We start from the raw sequence: 17,249 nt of genomic DNA, 5'->3' as shown, positions 1-17,249 counted from the left end.
GGTCGCTCCACCGCCAAAAAATCTCACTCCAAACTTTTGGTGAAACTTGGCAACCCTGGTCTGGTACAAATTCATGTTGTAACAATAAATTATACTTGAACATGGATTTACTTTGAATTCCAAAAATCTAGTGCTGTCAACAGTCTGGTGCAGCATTTCCCAGCCAAGGCATAATGAAGAACAGAACTGAACACGAATACATACTTAGATGGATCATTTGTTTTATTATTTAGTAAGTTGATGTACGGTAACATCATTGTCGAATCTCTATGTCTGGCTGGTGGTCCGCTCACACTCAATACGTGTTGCTTGTTCCAGGAACTTCATGTGAACCCCCTTGCGATTCTTCTTCATGTCCTTTAGCAAAGCCAAAACCTCTTCATATTCCTCCTTGTCGACAGTCTGGCCCTCCAGAATGTTCTCTATAAAAACAGGATCACATGGTCATTAAACACACATGACGTCACTTGACGTTCTTATTCAGGGTTATAACAGGGCGTTCGTACTCAGGGGCACTTCGCTGATGGTCTTCCTCTCTTTTATCTGGTTAAGGATGTCGTCAAGTCTTTCTCCTCTCTGCTTTCTTGGTCTCTGAGAGGGTAGTTTCCCAATCTGTCAATTAAAAGTTGTAGTGTTTTTACTGTACGACAGATTATTTACAGTACATGACATTGCTATTTGGATGTCAATTACCCCCTCTGGGATAACAATAAAAGTATATCTATCTATCTGCAGTGTTTTGTGTAGCGTTCAAACTTAATAGCTCACCTTTTTCTCCTTCTCTTTGTATGGTTTCTGAAGGCAATCAAGTTTAGGTTTGGAATCTCGGTAGACAAGTAGGTTCTTGAGTGTTTGTTCCAACATCCTGACAGTTTGTTGAATTCCTGTGACACACGACATGACATAACATCATATTAAATGGTGAAGCAACTACATTGCAGAGAATGTGATATATCCGACAATTAAACTCCGACATTTCATAAAGGTACACAGTAAGTGGGTCCACACCAACAGGCTCCACCATGTCAGGATCTGGTTTTGCATCCAATAGCAATTCATAGCCTTTCAGTTTTCCAGGATTTTCATTTGACTCTTTTATTGCCACGTCTCTGAGTTCTTCTATCTTGTCAGATTGCAGATGATATTCAGATTCATCTACATCTTCCACCTGATAATAACAGTAAACCGTTAAAACACTAAACACTAATATCACAACAGTAGCTGGTGATAATAACAGTAAACCACCAGGTTACACTAATATCACAACAGTAGCTGGTGATATGCATAGTCATATTTCTGAATAACATGATCAGTGCTATGCAAATGTACCTGGGTCACAAAGAATGCCTCCCCATGTTGGTGTGTATCATGTTGTGATTCTTTCACACCATCCGTTGCCTTAAATGTATGAGCAGTTGCTATGGATGCTTCTTCATTTTCCCCAGCCTTGGTTTTGGAGGAGCAGCCGGACCATTCTGTTGACCTGCTGTCCTGTGAGAGAGGCCTCTGGCCCACGCTGTCTCTCTGGCAGAGATCTTCAGCATGTTCCTCCTCTAGAGAACCATTGTCATCATAGGAACAACTACCAGGAGCTGCTGGTAATAAAGGCAACTTTGGTACCTTTGGAATTTTTGTTTTGACCTAAAACAATAGAAAAAAAATCAGTGTTCAAGTTTCATGATCAAGAACAAGAATGAAGAAAGATTCAAATAGTCATTTAGATTGAATATCCAAATGAAAACATGGATGTGCAGTCAAATATGCAGGACAAACATGACAGAATGCAGAAGGCTATGTGGGATATGTAGATTTAAAAAAAAATCTCAACTTTTCGTTTTGAGAAATCGACAGATAATATCAGAGGGGGCTTCACAACTATTGATGTTTTCTTGCGCCGTATCTTAATACCCAACTTTTCCTGCAGGAAGTAGGTCAGCAAAGGGGGGTCACCTGCATTTAGATATGGTTATGGTTAGAGTTGACAAGAGTGTTTTTAAATGGATGACACATTTGAATGCAATATCATAACAAGCTCAAATACTACTGTATGTAACTATTCTGTAGCTGCATATGTGATAAAAAAAACGTTTATATCTTTTTTTAACACTTTTGAAGAGACCAAACATACCACTTCTCTGAGTCGTCAGCGGGTTGGAGTGAATTACAATCTCAGAGAGCCTAGGGAACACAGCCGCAGCCAACAGTGCTTCTTCCGCAACAATCTAAACCAAATCATGAGACACAAGTCCAATAATGTGACTCCATTAACTCATCTCAGACCTCTCTAAGGCAGACAGTATACAGACCTGGTTGTCAGCCAGATTGAGGAAGTGAAGCTCTGGTAATGGCCAACCGGACAGTTCCTCTCTGTACTCTCTGTAATCCTATGAGAGGGAAAATGCAGGAGAAATAGCACCAAAAATGTTGATGTTATTTAGAGCAGGGATGGATAAGAATTATAAAATTAAAAAATTAAATAAAAAACTGTACCTCTGAGCTGTTCTTGATATGTTCATATCTGTCATCATCTGGGAAAGACAGAACAATGATATTTTAAAAACATAACAGCAGATTAATATTGGAAAAAGTGGGTCTTATAGCAGCTTCAACATTTTGGAAAGTTTTAATATACCAACCAATCATCCAATCAGTAACATCTTTTGTCGCTAACCCCTGACTATGGGAGTAATTCCCAGTGTCCTGTTCCCATTGCTGATGCAGCAATCCCCTCTGTTGCATGCACGGTACCTCTGAGATATAGTTCTGCTGCAGGTTTAAATGCTGTAGCCTAAAATTGAAAATTGTGATGACAGTTGTTGAATATATACTCCATAAATGCACAGTGAAAAATTGTAAGGTGTTGTTCTAATGAATGTGGACATAGATGATAGCATACAGGCACTGTTACTGACCTTTTCAGGTTGGCAAGACTGCTGAAGACCTCAGAGGAGAGTTTATTGTCATCTAGCATTAACATTTCAAGAGATTGAAACCGCATGCCATGATCCATCGCCCTATCCAAAAGAATAATCTATATTATCATCATGATATCAAGTTTCATGTCGCCAGAAAGTCACTCGTTACATGTTATGATTAAGCCCTGTGGTGTGGGAAGGTTTGTTGACGAATGACTGGATGGACTGGGTGACTGGATGAAATGGGTGAAATTTGGGCGAAATTTGAAGTATTTCGATCCAGGTCTGAAGTCAGCATAATGTTAACTCACAGCTGCGAGGGGCTCTGGTGTGGGGCAGTCAGGTTGGGGGGGAGAGACTGAAGATGATTTCCAGTGAGGTGAAGGACTTTCAGAGAGGGCAGCAGACCGAGGGACATGACGTCATCACCAGAAAGGTTGTTGTAGGACAGATCCAACACCTGTGTCGCATGGGGAACATAAGGCACGGATTCATGTGACCAGTACCATATTATAAATGAATAATCTATTAGTTCATTTAATACCACACAAGATGGATTAATGTAAAACATGTTTGTTGGCAGAGTTTAAGGTAAGACTCTCAATTCCAATCAATGCAACATTTTACATTGATATGGCATTTCAGCTATTTGCATACAACATCCCAGAATATCAACATGTAGGTCAAATGTGTTGCACAAGCATAAATTAGGCTATAATTTTCAATAGCCCATATAGCAATACCATGTTGATCATGAGAGTGAAAGGTATTGTAGAGCCAATGGGGTCATAAAACCCATCTTTTAATATTTAAATAGTGCCTTTAAATGACTAAATAATTAAATTAAGATTATAAAAACCCATCCTTTTAATATTGCATTTAAATGACAAAATAATTAAATTATGATTATATAATGATTAAAGCACTTTGAGCTGCAACGTTTGCAGGAAAAGCGCTATACAAATAAGCGCTATACAAATTATTATTATTATTATCATTTTACCTCCAGATGTGGGAAGTCCTCAGCAGTGAGTGTGATGTTACAGAGGCCATTCAAGGACAGCTCCAGCTCCCTTAAGTTGAAGAAGTTTCTGAAAGGCTCTGGTACAAGTAATGAAACGTATTAAATATACTGTATTATAACAAACTGACATTAAATGTTAAAGGGATAGTTCTGATCTTTGGATGTTAGACCAAATCATTTGGGGGGGGGGATATTAGACCTACAACTTAATACAGCATAGCACCTATGGTGAGAGAGTTGTCGGATGCGTTGACGTAAGCAACATTCTCAAAATCCACTAAATCTTCTGTCTTGACCTGTTGAAGAGAGGAAGGAGACTCACTGGAGTGATCACTAAGGGTTGCTTGACATTCATGGCACCTTATAGGTGCAGTCATCAAGCCTTTTAAAAGTTGTATGGCAGGGAGGCCACTTAAGTGTGATGTATTCACTTTGTCAAAACCTCTAGTGCATAATTGCTCTAGATACCATTTCAAAATGTTGTATGACTACATTAACATGACGCTGAATGTTTAAGGCAACATAACACTGTGCAATACCTAATTTGAAGACACAGTATGTCAAGTGTAACACATCATTGAATGTTATGGGAAATAATTTGTTCAAGCTTTCGGGTGCATCTACATCCAATTTAATTAATCTCTCTAAGAACATTTTAAGATGTAATTCTTACAGCATTCAGTCTCTGCTCACTGATGTCAACGGAGCATAAGTCAGAGGGCTTGTCCACACAATGCAATGTCATCTGCAAGGCAACAATCACGTTAGTTACACTGTGTGGTGCAATGCTTTGAACCTGATGTTTAAAACTAAAGACTGGGAACTGTTCACTTTGTGCTCAGCATTGTTTCATTGATTTCACAACAAATGACTTTACCAGCAAGTGTCCATCCAATGTATTGGCAGGAGAATGTGATGTTCCATATTCTCCCACTTTGGTGCACTCTGACGCAATTGATTTGGAGACAAAACTGTGTCCCTCTGGTTTCCTAGTTCCACTTCTATACTTCTGTTCCACTTCATTTCTATGAGCCACAAGCCAGTGACCAGCACCTCAGGGGACGAGAAGACAAGTAGGATATAACACAGCAGCCTGCAAGTGACAGTAAGCCAGAGAGCAAATGCAATGCCCTCCCACATGTTTTATTTATTAATAAAATTAAATAAAATATAATCACAATGCTTAGCTTATACCTAGTATTAGCTTCGACAGAACGAGTTTATTAGGCTAAATAAAAGTTATTATTATTATTACCTTCTTTTCTGAGATAGAAGAATGATCTGATGGGAAACCCATTAGAACAGCAGCTGTCTCCAACATCTAACTTGTATGGCCCGGCTGCAGTCATCACTTACTACTGTTACAGGCAGCTAAGGTTAACGAGACGGCCTGTGATTCCCTCAGCGAAGAATAAGACAACTTTCATAAGTTTAATGTCCCTGGCTGCATCAGAGAAACACTTTGTTGTCCCCCTACTGTGAGAGCAAGGACGCGGTATCCTAGCAACACATAGGCTGTGTTCGAAATGGCATACTAGCATACTGCATACTAGCATACTCAATGAGTATATACTGCATACTGCCTACTAAATTAATAATAAGTATGCCAATACCAGCCGACCGAAAATCTAGTATACATTTCTTGCATACTCAAATTTCACATCATCTACCGTGTGAACGCACTGCATACTCAAAATCTACGTCATATCTAGTATGAGTAGTATGCTAGTATGCCATTCCGAACGCAGCCATAGACACTACGGAAGCACTTCCCCCTCCTGTCCAGCTGGTGGCGGTAGAGATGTTTTACTGCCACGTGACGTCAGATACAACAGACGAACCAACGAACGAGTCCTCTGCCTCACGTGACGTCACGCGTTTCCAATTTAGCGAAGACAATAACAAACATCTAATGTGAAGTAGTGGTGGCTCATAATGTGATTATTAATATTCTGACTGGATCATAAATCACCACGTGTGTAAAGCTGCTCTCGTAAGTACAGTTACAGTACCTCGCCCTGCTTTGCTTGCTACTACGGTGACTTAAAACGTCATCTTTCGTTAAATGCGAAATGATGTTTTCACCCCCAAATCGTGACGTTAGAATGATAAGGTTCTATCTCCGTTTAGAATGATAAGGTTCTATCTCAGTTTAGAATGATAAGGTTCTATCTCCGTTTAGAATGAAAAGGTTCTATCTCCGTTTAGAATGATAAGGTTCTATCTCCGTTTAGAATGATAAGGTTCTATCTCCGTTTAGAATGATAAGGTTCTATCTCCGTTTAGAATGATAAGGTTCTATGATGATCTCCGTTTAGGGCAGTTCAGAGATATTGAGCCTCAAAGTTTTTACATTCCATTATGTTTTGTGAGATGGAACCTTTGTATTTTATGAATTACTAACTCGAATTTTTTTTAAAATAACACCACACAGGCATTAATAAACACCTAATGGGTCAGATTATGTAAAAAACTAAATTTTGACAAAAATGGAGATAGAACCTTATAATTCTAACGTCACGATATATAAACAGTGTTTTCATGTGATAGGCTAGACATCAGACCAGAACAGAAGCATTGAGTCATGTATTTAAATGTTGTGAAATGATCCTGTCTATAGGAACCCCAGTTCAGCAATGGGCAACACACCATCGAAGAGTGGAAAGGAGAAACAACCTCAGAAGACCACTGTGTTCCAGCAGGAGGAGCAGACGGGGGTGACATACAGGATCCCAGCCCTCCTCTACTCCAGAGACACTCACACCTTCCTCGCCTTTGCAGAGAAGCGCAGTTCTCCCTCTGACAGCGACGCCAAAATCATAGTTCTGAGGAGAGGGACACTTCAAAACGGATCCATTCAGGTGATCCTCTTATTCACACTCGAATGCCATTAGACTGTTGTGTTGACAGATCTGTTTCATTGTGTTGACAGACCAAACATATATATTCTGCTTGCTTACCAAAAATGGCCTATCATACTTTCTTTTTTCTCTCTCTCTCTCTCTCTCTCTCAGTGGTCACTATCTCAGGAGCTGTCATCGGCATGTTTACCAGACCATCGCACCATGAACCCCTGCCCGGTATATGAGAAGAACACCAAGACTCTCTTCCTGTTCTTCATCTGCGTGGAGAGCAACGCCACGGAACATCACCAGATCGTCACGGGTAGAAACAAGGCCCGTCTGTGTTACATCACCAGCGGTGACGACGGCCAGAGCTGGAGCCACGTGAAGGACTTGACGGAGAGTGTGATCGGCAAAAATGTCAAAAGGTGGGCGACGTTCGCCGTCGGGCCGGGTCACGGCATTCAGATGGAGAACGGGAGACTGATCGTCCCCGCCTACGCCTACTACATCCACTGCAGGTACTTTTCCTTCCCCTTCCCCTTCACCGTGCAGCCGCGGGCCCTCTCGCTGTACAGCGATGACTTCGGCCAGACGTGGCAGATGGGAAAGATGCTTCAGAGAAAGTCGTGCGAATGTGAAATGGCCGAGATCATCGACCACGAGGGCAGAAGTCACCTCTACTGCAACGCTCGGAACACCAGAGGGTACAGAGTCGAGGCTCTGAGCGAAAGCAGCGGAGTTTATTTCGACAAGCCCCGGCTGGCTCCCAAGCTAGTCGAACCACGGCGCGGTTGCCAAGGGAGTGTGATTGGCTTCCCTGCTCCTGAATTTGTACCGTGTGACCAAGAAGAGAGCATGGGCGGTCCTACATCACTGCTGTCCCCAGACACCCAGACTTGCCTGCTCTTTACTCACCCGACCAATAAGTCTTGCAGGAAAGACTTGGGGGTGTATTTGAATCGTTCCCCCCTCCACTCTTCTGGGTGGGACCGCCCCTGGATCATCCACCATGGCCCCAGTGGCTACTCAGACCTGGCCTACAGTGAGGACATGGAACACTTTGGCTGCCTGATGGAGTGTGGAGAGAAGAGTGAGCTGGAACAGATCGCCTTTGTGTCTTTTACCCTCAGTGATGTCATGCAAACCGCTGATAAGACAGAAAAGAAAGGCAGCCTATGTTAATCTGTTTTTCTAGGTACAGACACACACAACATGCTCTGTCTGTATGCCTCTGCTTGTCATTTTTTTAAGTGAAGAGATCAGAAGATGATAAAGAACATCATTTATACAAAAGTCGTTTTTTTGTAAAAAGGTCTGAGGTCTCATGTAATTTATTTTTTAGAAAAGCAATTGTGTTCTATAATCTGTGTCGTGATCTATGGAGTGGCTGGCCGTATGACCTGCAATGCATGCTGTAATGTAATGACAATGTTTTGAGTGGTCCATTGAAACTGCAGTTTCTCCTTTATTATTCCATTAGTTTCTAAACCTAATTTCTAATCATGGTGCCTGCCTTCTCACACCAGATTTAAATCACTCATACTGGCCAGCAGGACAGTGAAGAGAACCAGCACCTACTTATTATGATGTTGTCTCTTGTTGATGAACAGATCGGCTTTATTTGAGTTTCTGAGCATTGATCTTCTGTAACATGTCAGACTGCAGGATCCTCCCTCGTCCTTCACGCCATCTCTGACTAGAAGCACTTTTAACCCTGAATACTAACTAGCCTTTGCACCTTTATCACTTAAAGCACTGTTTTTTTATTTTTATATTGTATTACTTTGTAAAATTCTGCTTATGATCATTTATGTTGTTGTTACTGTAGTTGGTTGTTTTCTACCTGACAACAGTATTACTGTTGAGTAGAACCACTCTGAACTACTTGGCCTTTTTGCTTGGCTAAGTTATCACTTATATGTGTAATTAATAATACATGTTATACTTCATTTGCTTGCAACTGTCTTGTCTTATTATGCTGCAATGAAATAAACTCACCTTCAACTACCTCCACATTCCTGTTCTTACCTGCATCCTAGACAATGCAAACATAAACACATGAAGCTTTGAGAATTCATGCATCACAAAAACACTGTTAATTATGTTTATATGAAAGGCATGTGCAGTGCATTTTCAATGCAGATAAAGCAAACATCTCTGTTGCAGCTGTGCAGTTTGCAGTCTGTCTACAAAGTCAAGTCAACAACAACTCCTGTCTAGTTCAGACAACAGAGGATATGTCCACTTTCCAAAGTTTCTCCATATACAGATCATACAATGTACGCAAAGAGCTTGTTAAACCCAGACCTTTTATGATCGAATATTTAAAAAATACAAATTCACAATGAAGCTTTCCTACAGAAAATAATAGTACAAATCCATGTTCATCTTATCTACAAACATAGTAGGTCTACTGCAGTTACAGGAAATGCATATTTAACAACCATTCTGTTAACGTCTGTTTGTCATTGTTATTGACCATCAGGGAGGTTTTTCCTTACATATTACACAGGCCGACAAAATTGCCATACAATAAAATGTCAGTGGAAAATGTTGTAATGTTAACATGCCTCCTCACAACACTTCAGCATTGGTCCAAGGCTGCTTCCTGGTTAACATCGAGTTCTACAAATGTCAACAGCTGCCAGGTGCTTTGTGGACCCAGTCCCACACGTGCACAGACCCGTCAGAGGCAGCAGAGAGGACGGTCCTGGGACGGTCTGGATGCCAGACGTGGGTGGTGACCAGCACTGACGCAGCTTCACACTGAGGATCAGACGACATGGTATGACCAGATGACATGGTATGACCCCGGTGGACGAACAGAGGCTGGGCTTCCATCATCTCTGGTCTCCAAGAGGCAGTGTCATAGATCTGCACAGACCCATTGAAACCTAGGTGTTTACATAGAACAAGTCTTAGTATTGTGTTAAGAATAATACTCAATCGAACACGACTTTTTAAATATTTGATAAATCACAAGGGCTTAAAGCACAAAAGAAATGTAGAGACATTATTGTTACCTGACACAGCAAGAACATTGTCTAAAGCAGGTGCCCATGTCACTTTCATGAGATCAGGACTTGGAGTGCTACTCTGGCCATCGAGCTGAGCTAGACTCACAGGGTTTCTCAAGTCCCTCAGATCAGATACCATGACCTGGCAGGAGGAGGAGAACCGTGCGACTCTACAGGCGGTCGGGTCTGAAAGCGACAGGCCTGTCTTGACATCCATACACCAATGGCCTCCGTCTCTCCCTCCTGCTGGCGTAGGAGGCTGGAGAACGGAGGGCTCGCGTGTGTCCCCCACATACAGGTCACCACTGCAGGAACACGCCAGGAACACACTGCCACTCACACACTGCAGGGAGCTCAGTGCATCTGCAGAGTCTGTTCCTGAGAAGAAAACAAGTCATGTTATACTTTCTTTTCTTTTCGGATCATTTTAACCCTATAGCACCGCTAATAAAATGGCCTGTATTAAAACGTCAGCTTATTACCCACTGAGTAGAGCGTTCTTCCTGATGCCAGGTCAGTCAGTTGAATGTTGCCGATCTGAGATCCATGTAGAACACAGGGGGGGTCTCCAGTTAGACCAGGGGACACCTGGCAGCCTTTACTGGATCCACTCTGGCTGGGCTGTATGCAGCCTGTCCTTTTGATGACATCTAGGATTTGAAGACAAATTTAAGGATGTCACAGAAATATGGTTTCAGAGTGGCCATGATCAACACAGCACTTACTATACCATTATATTATACAGTTTATTCATTTTATAAATGTTATTTAGTTATATACTGTATATATATTGCGAAATCTAGATATACTTGCAGTATACAGAGCAGATTGTCCTACAAAGACACTTAGATTTAGATTTAGTAATCTAAAAATGAATTAGACCCCTATACTTTCTTTTATTTATTTATTTTGTTTATTTTTATTTTACTACTCAACCTTTTCAGTTTGTAAAGCGTCTTAGAGTGTCTAGAAAAGCGCTATGTCTAAAGCGCTTTGAGTTGCATTTCATGTACGAAAGGCGCTATATAAATAAAGCTTTAATTACTTACTTACTAATTATTATTATTATTATTATTATTATTATTATTATTATATTCATCCTAGTGCCCAGCACAGGTAGCAGGAACAGTACTCACCACATTCCTCCCCTCCTATGTCCCATATCAGCAGCGTGTCGCTGAGGCCATCATTGGTAACAAGACACCTTACAGGAAATGAGAGTGTTAGAAGATCAACATTTAAAAAGCAATGAGGAAGTTAATTAGGCAACGGTAATGCCAAGGTCTCAGATGATCAGATGATGTTCCCTGGGGTCTCAGGCCACGGCACATGTTAGTTTGAGCTGGAATAGAACACAACTGTGTAATGGCTAGGAGTCCCAGAGGAAGGAACTGGGAAACGCTGGGTTAAGCAGTGGAATCTCCCTACCTTGTTCCTGGGATGTATTTCAGGCAGTGAACAGGCCCGTCTGTGAAACCTCCATGGACCACTTTAAAATCTCTCTCAGCGCAGAGGCCCTGCACACAGTGAACAAACACAGCAGTTGTTGCATGTGGCATTCTAATGCATCATCCTGTAAAATGCACAGCATGAAACCTTATATTATGATACGGGGGCGGCAGTGGCTCAGGAGGTAGAGCCGGCGTCTAATGATCGCAAGGTCGTCAGTTCGAACCCCGGCTGGCTAGGTGTCGAGGTGGGCTTGAGCAAGGCACTGAACCCCTAATTGCTCCAGGGTCGCCGTCTATGGCGGACCCCTTGTCTAGAGCATAAAATACCGAATTCCACCAATTGACTGACGAGTTGATTGCATGGCAATAAAACTATTATTATTATTTTATTTTATATACGGTGCTTTACTACAAAAGGCAAGCTACATTTAGTTTCAGTCTCCAAATATAAATCCATTACCTGATTATCATCAGCAAAGAGTTTCAGTGGCAAAAGCAATTCTAAAATTTCATTTTTCGACGAGCTGTAACCTGCCACACAGATTCCTGGAGAGAACAAGAACTGAATTGTTAGTTGGAAACAATCAAAACTGTATGTATACTGTAAATATATCTGTAGATCTGTAGATATATCAATGGGAAAACTCCAAATGCCTACTTTTCCCTGTTGTCCAATCAATGACTCTTGTAGGATGCTCCAGGTGATAGAGATGAAGGTCCTTGTATCTGAGTCAGGAGGGGAGAAGTTAAGATAACATGGTTCAACCAAAACCTGTTTCAAACATTTCATTCTGCAACGTTCTAAAACATCCGCCTATTGAATGCACCCCTGTTCGCACGCAGTGCTAAAAACACACCTGCATGTAGCTTAATATACTTAACGGAAGATTGAGAAAAATCTGTATTATTTGATTTCTCACATTTTTAGAGACTCGATAAACCAGTCATCAAAATCACTCTCCTCAGTCTCATACATGTCGACTCACTTCTTCTTCTTCTTAACTTCTTGATCTTCTTCTTCTTCAGTTTGTCTCTCCTCCGTTCACTACTGAGAAGGTTCAGCTGCATTTCTCTCTTTGGCCTTTATCGCCATCTAGCGGATTGGAATACAACATTGTCAATCCTTGAACCAAAGGAATTTGATCAGAGGTTCTGTCCTACAGTATTTGCTGGAACCCATACCCATATGTTGATGCTGAAGTTGAACTACCCATACTGTACAGGCCAAAAGTTTGGACACACCTTCTCATTCAATGTGTTTCCTTTATTTTCATGACTATTTACATTGTAGATTCTCACTGAAGGCATCAAAACTATGAATGAACACATGTGGAATGACAAAAAAGTGTGAAATAACTCTAAATATGTCTTATATTTTAGATTCCTCAAAGTAGCCACCCTTTGCTTTTTTGTTGTTAATAAAATATATATTTGTTGTTGTTAATAAAATATATAATAATAATATTAAATATATATATATAATAACATATTATTATTAACACATATTATATTTAATATTATTATTATATATTTTATTAACAACAAAAAAGCAAAGGGTGGCTACTTTGAGGAATCTAAAATATAAGACATATTTAGAGTTATTTCACATTTTATTGTTAAATACATAATTCCTATGTGTTCATTCATAGTTTTGATGCCTTCAGTGAGAATCTACAATGTACCAAATAGTCATGAAAATAAAGGAAACGCATTGAATGAGAAGGTGTGTCCAAACTTTTGGCCTGTACTGTATGTTGATGCTTGCCCTGATATGCCTTGCCCTGGATGAATCCAATAACATCGGTGTCAACAGCTTCCAGGCAGTTGGTTTAGGTTGCTGTTGATTTAGATGCTGTTGGTTTAGATGCTGTTGGTTTAGATGCTGTTGGTTTAGATGCTGTTGATTTAGATACTGTTGTCCCACTTGATGACCAGAAGTTGGTTTTATGCTTTATGTTCATGCACACATGTAGCTGCTCATCTGCTTTATGTTTATTGGTTAAAACTATACTTTAATCGTGCAATAGTGTAAAGGACAGAAGCCTACACTGTTGTGCTTGGCAAACCAAATAATCAGTGACAAACAACAAGTCATAACTTAGCATATTCAAGTTACCTGCATATTAGAGACAAGAGGACATCTCCATGGCGATAAGGCTATGAACATACCTGGACCATGTAAAGGTTTGGTCAAGCATACCTTTTCACTTCTCTCCTCACAACATGACATGAGATGCTCCTTTCTGACCCCATTTGTAAGGAAAAACATCACTTGGTTTCTAATAAAGAGATCAAATAAAGGGAGAAAACGTGTTTTATTGTATTGTCCTGTCACTGGAAATACTATTACATGACTACTATATGAGTATGTTTACCAACATTCAACTTGGCCACTCATCTCTCTTTCACATGGAGTGTTTGTTCAGGAAAAGTCTGTTCTCACAGAAAGCTATACTGTGATTTATCAATATAAAATGACTGGGTAACTAATATCAGACATCTATCCTGTTCTTTCCCCCTAAATGTGCTGTTCTGACCCAGCCGGGGTGAGCCCTGGGTGGGTGCCGTGATATAATTGTGAAAATAGAAAGCCTCATGTAAACAGATTTGTGGGGGTTTACTCCATTGTGGTGGTGTCACGCTGCTCTGACTGAATAGCAGAGGTACAATGCAGCGGCACATGTTTACAGATAACATCCATGCCTTTAACCTCTGCTGCACCAGGCCAGGCACAATATCTTCAGATGTTGACCCGTAGTCCATGTCCAAGTTGTTTTCAGTTAAAGCATTACTAGTCAGGGAATGTCATGAAGTTTGTTTGTTTGTTTGTTTGTTTTGTTGTTGTTGTTGTTTGTTTTGTTGTTGTTGTTGTTTTTCTCCATTGTTTATGCATCAGCATATATGTTGTGGGATTTGGTGAGGATAATATATTTGGTAATTAAGCGAAATGTTTGCGAATGTGGAATCACCATTTGTACTACGCTGAGGGCAGTCGCCTTGTTTTGATTGTGACTACTGAGTGAATCCTGTAGTATATACTGCTGAGGCCTATGCCTGCATTAGAAGAGTAAACAAGCATTCCAACAAAGTGGAATGGACCACTCAGGACCTCTCACTGTAGATGACAAAAAGCATGGCTTTGTAATCAGTGTCTTATGGCGTAGTTTGAATGTGCCAAACAAAGTCATCCAAACATAGAGAGACTGGTGAGATGACATAGACATGAGCTATAACACTTCATTCACAAAAGCATCATTCCACCACGGGTGGGTGACTGGGTCAGTCACTTGACTGTCATTGTCCTCTGGCTATACAATGCTGGGCAAAGCTGCCGTACTTAGCTGAGCGCTCTGCGTGATGTTATTGCAGAAAGTAAACCCAAGTGGAGGAATGGAAGGCAAGGTAAGAACAATAGAGCACACTTCACTAGGCCTGGTGTTACCCTGGTTCAACCACAGAGAGGTGGAGATCATGCACCAGTCTGGTTGGAACCATCGGTCAAATGATGGACATTGAAGCACCTGAAATGCACTTACTAATCATCATCCAATTTAATCAACAGATATTAATCTAAAACCAGATTAAGATGTGTACAATGTGTAATGTGTACAAAAAAATAAGTAACCAATGACTAATTATGAAGCATTTATTGTCAACATTTAATTTCCAAAATGCAGATAAACTGTTTGACAATGCATTGATAATAGATATGGAAATCTGTTTACTGGAAGCTATTATTATCCAACAGTGTTTGAGAGAAATTCTGTTTTGACATTGCTTTTCAAAAGAACTGCATTTTATTTACCTATTGATTGTATGATCAATTTGCTGTAATCAAAGCAGTCTTTTACATAACTACATACAGATATACACATTCAGATTCCATGACAAAGTAGTGTAAATATTTACCATAACATTTTTCAAAAAGTATGCAATTTAATCACAGTATGTCCAAAGGAATCTTCATGATTAGTTCCATCATATCATGTCCTCTGTTAATCTCTGTCTATGAGGAGTGTACCCTCTGTCAGTCCTCAGCCTGTCCTGGAGGTATCATTAGCTGCTAAAACCGCACAGCACAGCACCTGCAAATGATGAACAAAACACAATGAGGGCGTATGCAAAAGTCTTCCTGACAGTTCTTAGATTTCAAAGACAGTTCTTAGATTTAAAAAAATAAATAAAAAATTTAAAGGATAAGAAAGTATTATAATAACAAAAGTCCAACATCCATAATATACTGCAAATAAAACATCTATTATATCTACATATAACATCTACTATATCTACTAAGGGGCTCTCTCTTAGTGGCATACTATTTCACCACAGTTCTACATGAATCTCCATGTACCTGTATCTGCGGGGACAGCCATGGTGTCCAACGATGTACTCCTGGGCATAACAGAACCGTCTGCAGAGTCCTCTATAACCACACGTCCAATACTGCATCTCTGAGTCATCCGCTGGTAGACAACAGTACAACCAGTCATAAGTAATAAGTAATAAGTAACAGAGAAATACATGTTTCATCACACTTTTTCTATATTCTTAATTTAGATATGGCTGCTGACTAGAAAGCGTTTGCATCAAATTCTCCCTTCAGATTAAAATACTAAAGATATTGGGCAAAATACATGACATACCTATATATTAAGGTGATAATCATTTGACAATGTAACCTGTCATATTATCAAAACGTTAGATAATAATTGACCATTATGAAAAATTGCAACAATCTATGTAATGGTAAAATAACAATTCCAGAGCTTTATATAAGCCATTTGCAATAATGTGTTCCATTTCTCCAAATGCCCACTAACAAGCTGACCAGTATGCCTCCAGTATAATCATGTTTACAGTATTATTGTTTTTAACAAAATGTTTATTCAACCTCATATTAAACATTTGTACATTGTTGCTTACATTGTAAGATAATAATAAAACAAAGAAAAACAAACAGAAAACAACTAATGTTTACAGTATAATCACGTTCACACATCATGTCATGCAGACCTGCACCATCACAACAAAGCCAAAGTTTCCCCTGCTTACCCTCGGCGCCTGAGAGCATCAGGAGGAGTACCAGGACCAACAAGCCCAATCCCTTCATGTTTTGGCGCCACTAAGTTCTCAGACAGAAGCTGCTGCCAGGGCTGATGCAGCATTTATACACCGTTTCACCCCAGGGGGAGGAGTCTGGGCTCTGTCACAATCACAACCGCAGAGCTTTATTCAATGAGAGGTGTCTCCTGGGGCAAGAGTGGGAACCCTTTCCTTAGGTGACATAGCAGCTGCAGATTCTTGGAAGTGATGGGCTGTTCTGGTTCATATGGGAGCCCGTTTAGAGGGAGTTGTTTATGATCTGAAGCTCTAAGCAACATGTTATTGTTGTAATCTGTTCTATAGTAGAATTTTTACAGAACCCAGAATGGATGTAAAATGAATCCTGCGCTCTAAAATGAACAAAGAAATATTGGTCAAAATCAACATGTTGTGAAGAAAAATGTGGGAGCTAGTTATCTGTTTACTTCCTTGTGTGATGCACATGTACTTACATAAACCTGTATGACTGGACAGCTGCAGCATAGTCCAGCAAAGTGAGTCAGAAGAAGAATGAGAAAAACCCTTACCATAAACTCTCACCATAAACCATACACTCTCCAAACCCTCCAAGCCTGATCACACAGTGTGACAGCCTGATCACAAGGTGAAGTTCACTCTATTTAATAAATAAACAGCATATCCAGCTGTCTGGCTTTTCCAGTGTGAGTCAGTGCTGCTCTTTCAGTCCACTGCTCTGCCCACGTCTAAATATGGCGGTAGTTTATGTGATACTGCTGATGCTGTCAGACTGCAATCAAACTGTACAAAACACACTGCTCTGACGCAGGGGCTATTGTTCACTGGACAACAATAGTATCCACGTCGCCTAGGCTCACATGTACATGTCTGCTACGCCCTCTAGTGCTGCTGGGCAAAACAGACGATACTCAGTG

At 40.4% G+C, this 17,249-nt stretch overlaps 4 protein-coding genes across 4 annotated transcripts; 1 reads left to right on the top strand and 3 right to left on the bottom strand.

Moving 5' to 3' along the window:
• Positions 1 to 267: 267 nt before the first annotated feature.
• xrra1 (X-ray radiation resistance associated 1) lies at positions 268 to 5,288 on the bottom strand (the record flags this gene model as incomplete). Its single annotated transcript, XM_080549479.1, has 16 exons — positions 268 to 422; positions 507 to 612; positions 769 to 884; positions 1,009 to 1,168; positions 1,330 to 1,641; positions 1,829 to 1,950; positions 2,129 to 2,222; positions 2,307 to 2,384; positions 2,749 to 2,788; positions 2,913 to 3,014; positions 3,227 to 3,375; positions 3,919 to 4,016; positions 4,163 to 4,235; positions 4,613 to 4,684; positions 4,817 to 4,992; positions 5,195 to 5,288. The coding sequence occupies 16 exons, from the start codon at positions 5,286 to 5,288 to the stop codon at positions 268 to 270; spliced, it is 1,947 nt and encodes a 648-aa protein (XP_080405605.1).
• Positions 5,289 to 5,841: 553 nt separating this feature from the next.
• On the top strand, positions 5,842 to 8,087 carry LOC308174602 (sialidase-3-like). The gene is made up of 3 exons (XM_080549703.1): positions 5,842 to 5,932; positions 6,560 to 6,800; positions 6,954 to 8,087. The coding sequence occupies exons 2-3, from the start codon at positions 6,576 to 6,578 to the stop codon at positions 7,965 to 7,967; spliced, it is 1,239 nt and encodes a 412-aa protein (XP_080405829.1). The 5' UTR covers positions 5,842 to 5,932; positions 6,560 to 6,575; the 3' UTR covers positions 7,968 to 8,087.
• Positions 8,088 to 9,030: 943 nt separating this feature from the next.
• On the bottom strand, positions 9,031 to 12,248 carry wdr73 (WD repeat domain 73). Its single transcript, XM_080549477.1, has 8 exons — positions 12,174 to 12,248; positions 11,912 to 11,979; positions 11,714 to 11,799; positions 11,231 to 11,319; positions 10,939 to 11,006; positions 10,285 to 10,452; positions 9,809 to 10,180; positions 9,031 to 9,679 (listed from the first exon to the last, which is right to left on the bottom strand). Exons 1-8 carry the CDS (start codon positions 12,227 to 12,229, stop codon positions 9,420 to 9,422), a joined length of 1,167 nt encoding a protein of 388 aa, XP_080405603.1. The 5' UTR covers positions 12,230 to 12,248; the 3' UTR covers positions 9,031 to 9,419.
• A 3,068-nt stretch (positions 12,249 to 15,316) lies between these two features.
• On the bottom strand, positions 15,317 to 15,702 carry defbl2 (defensin, beta-like 2; the record flags this gene model as incomplete). Its single annotated transcript, XM_080550113.1, has 2 exons — positions 15,317 to 15,338; positions 15,605 to 15,702. 2 exons carry the CDS (start codon positions 15,700 to 15,702, stop codon positions 15,317 to 15,319), a joined length of 120 nt encoding a protein of 39 aa, XP_080406239.1.
• Positions 15,703 to 17,249: the final 1,547 nt, after the last annotated feature.

This window comes from Nansenia antarctica (genome assembly GCF_963989245.1).
Source record: "Nansenia antarctica genome assembly, chromosome: 20".
NCBI lineage: Eukaryota > Metazoa > Chordata > Actinopteri > Argentiniformes > Microstomatidae > Nansenia > Nansenia antarctica.
This window is presented reverse-complemented; position numbering and strand designations above follow the sequence as displayed.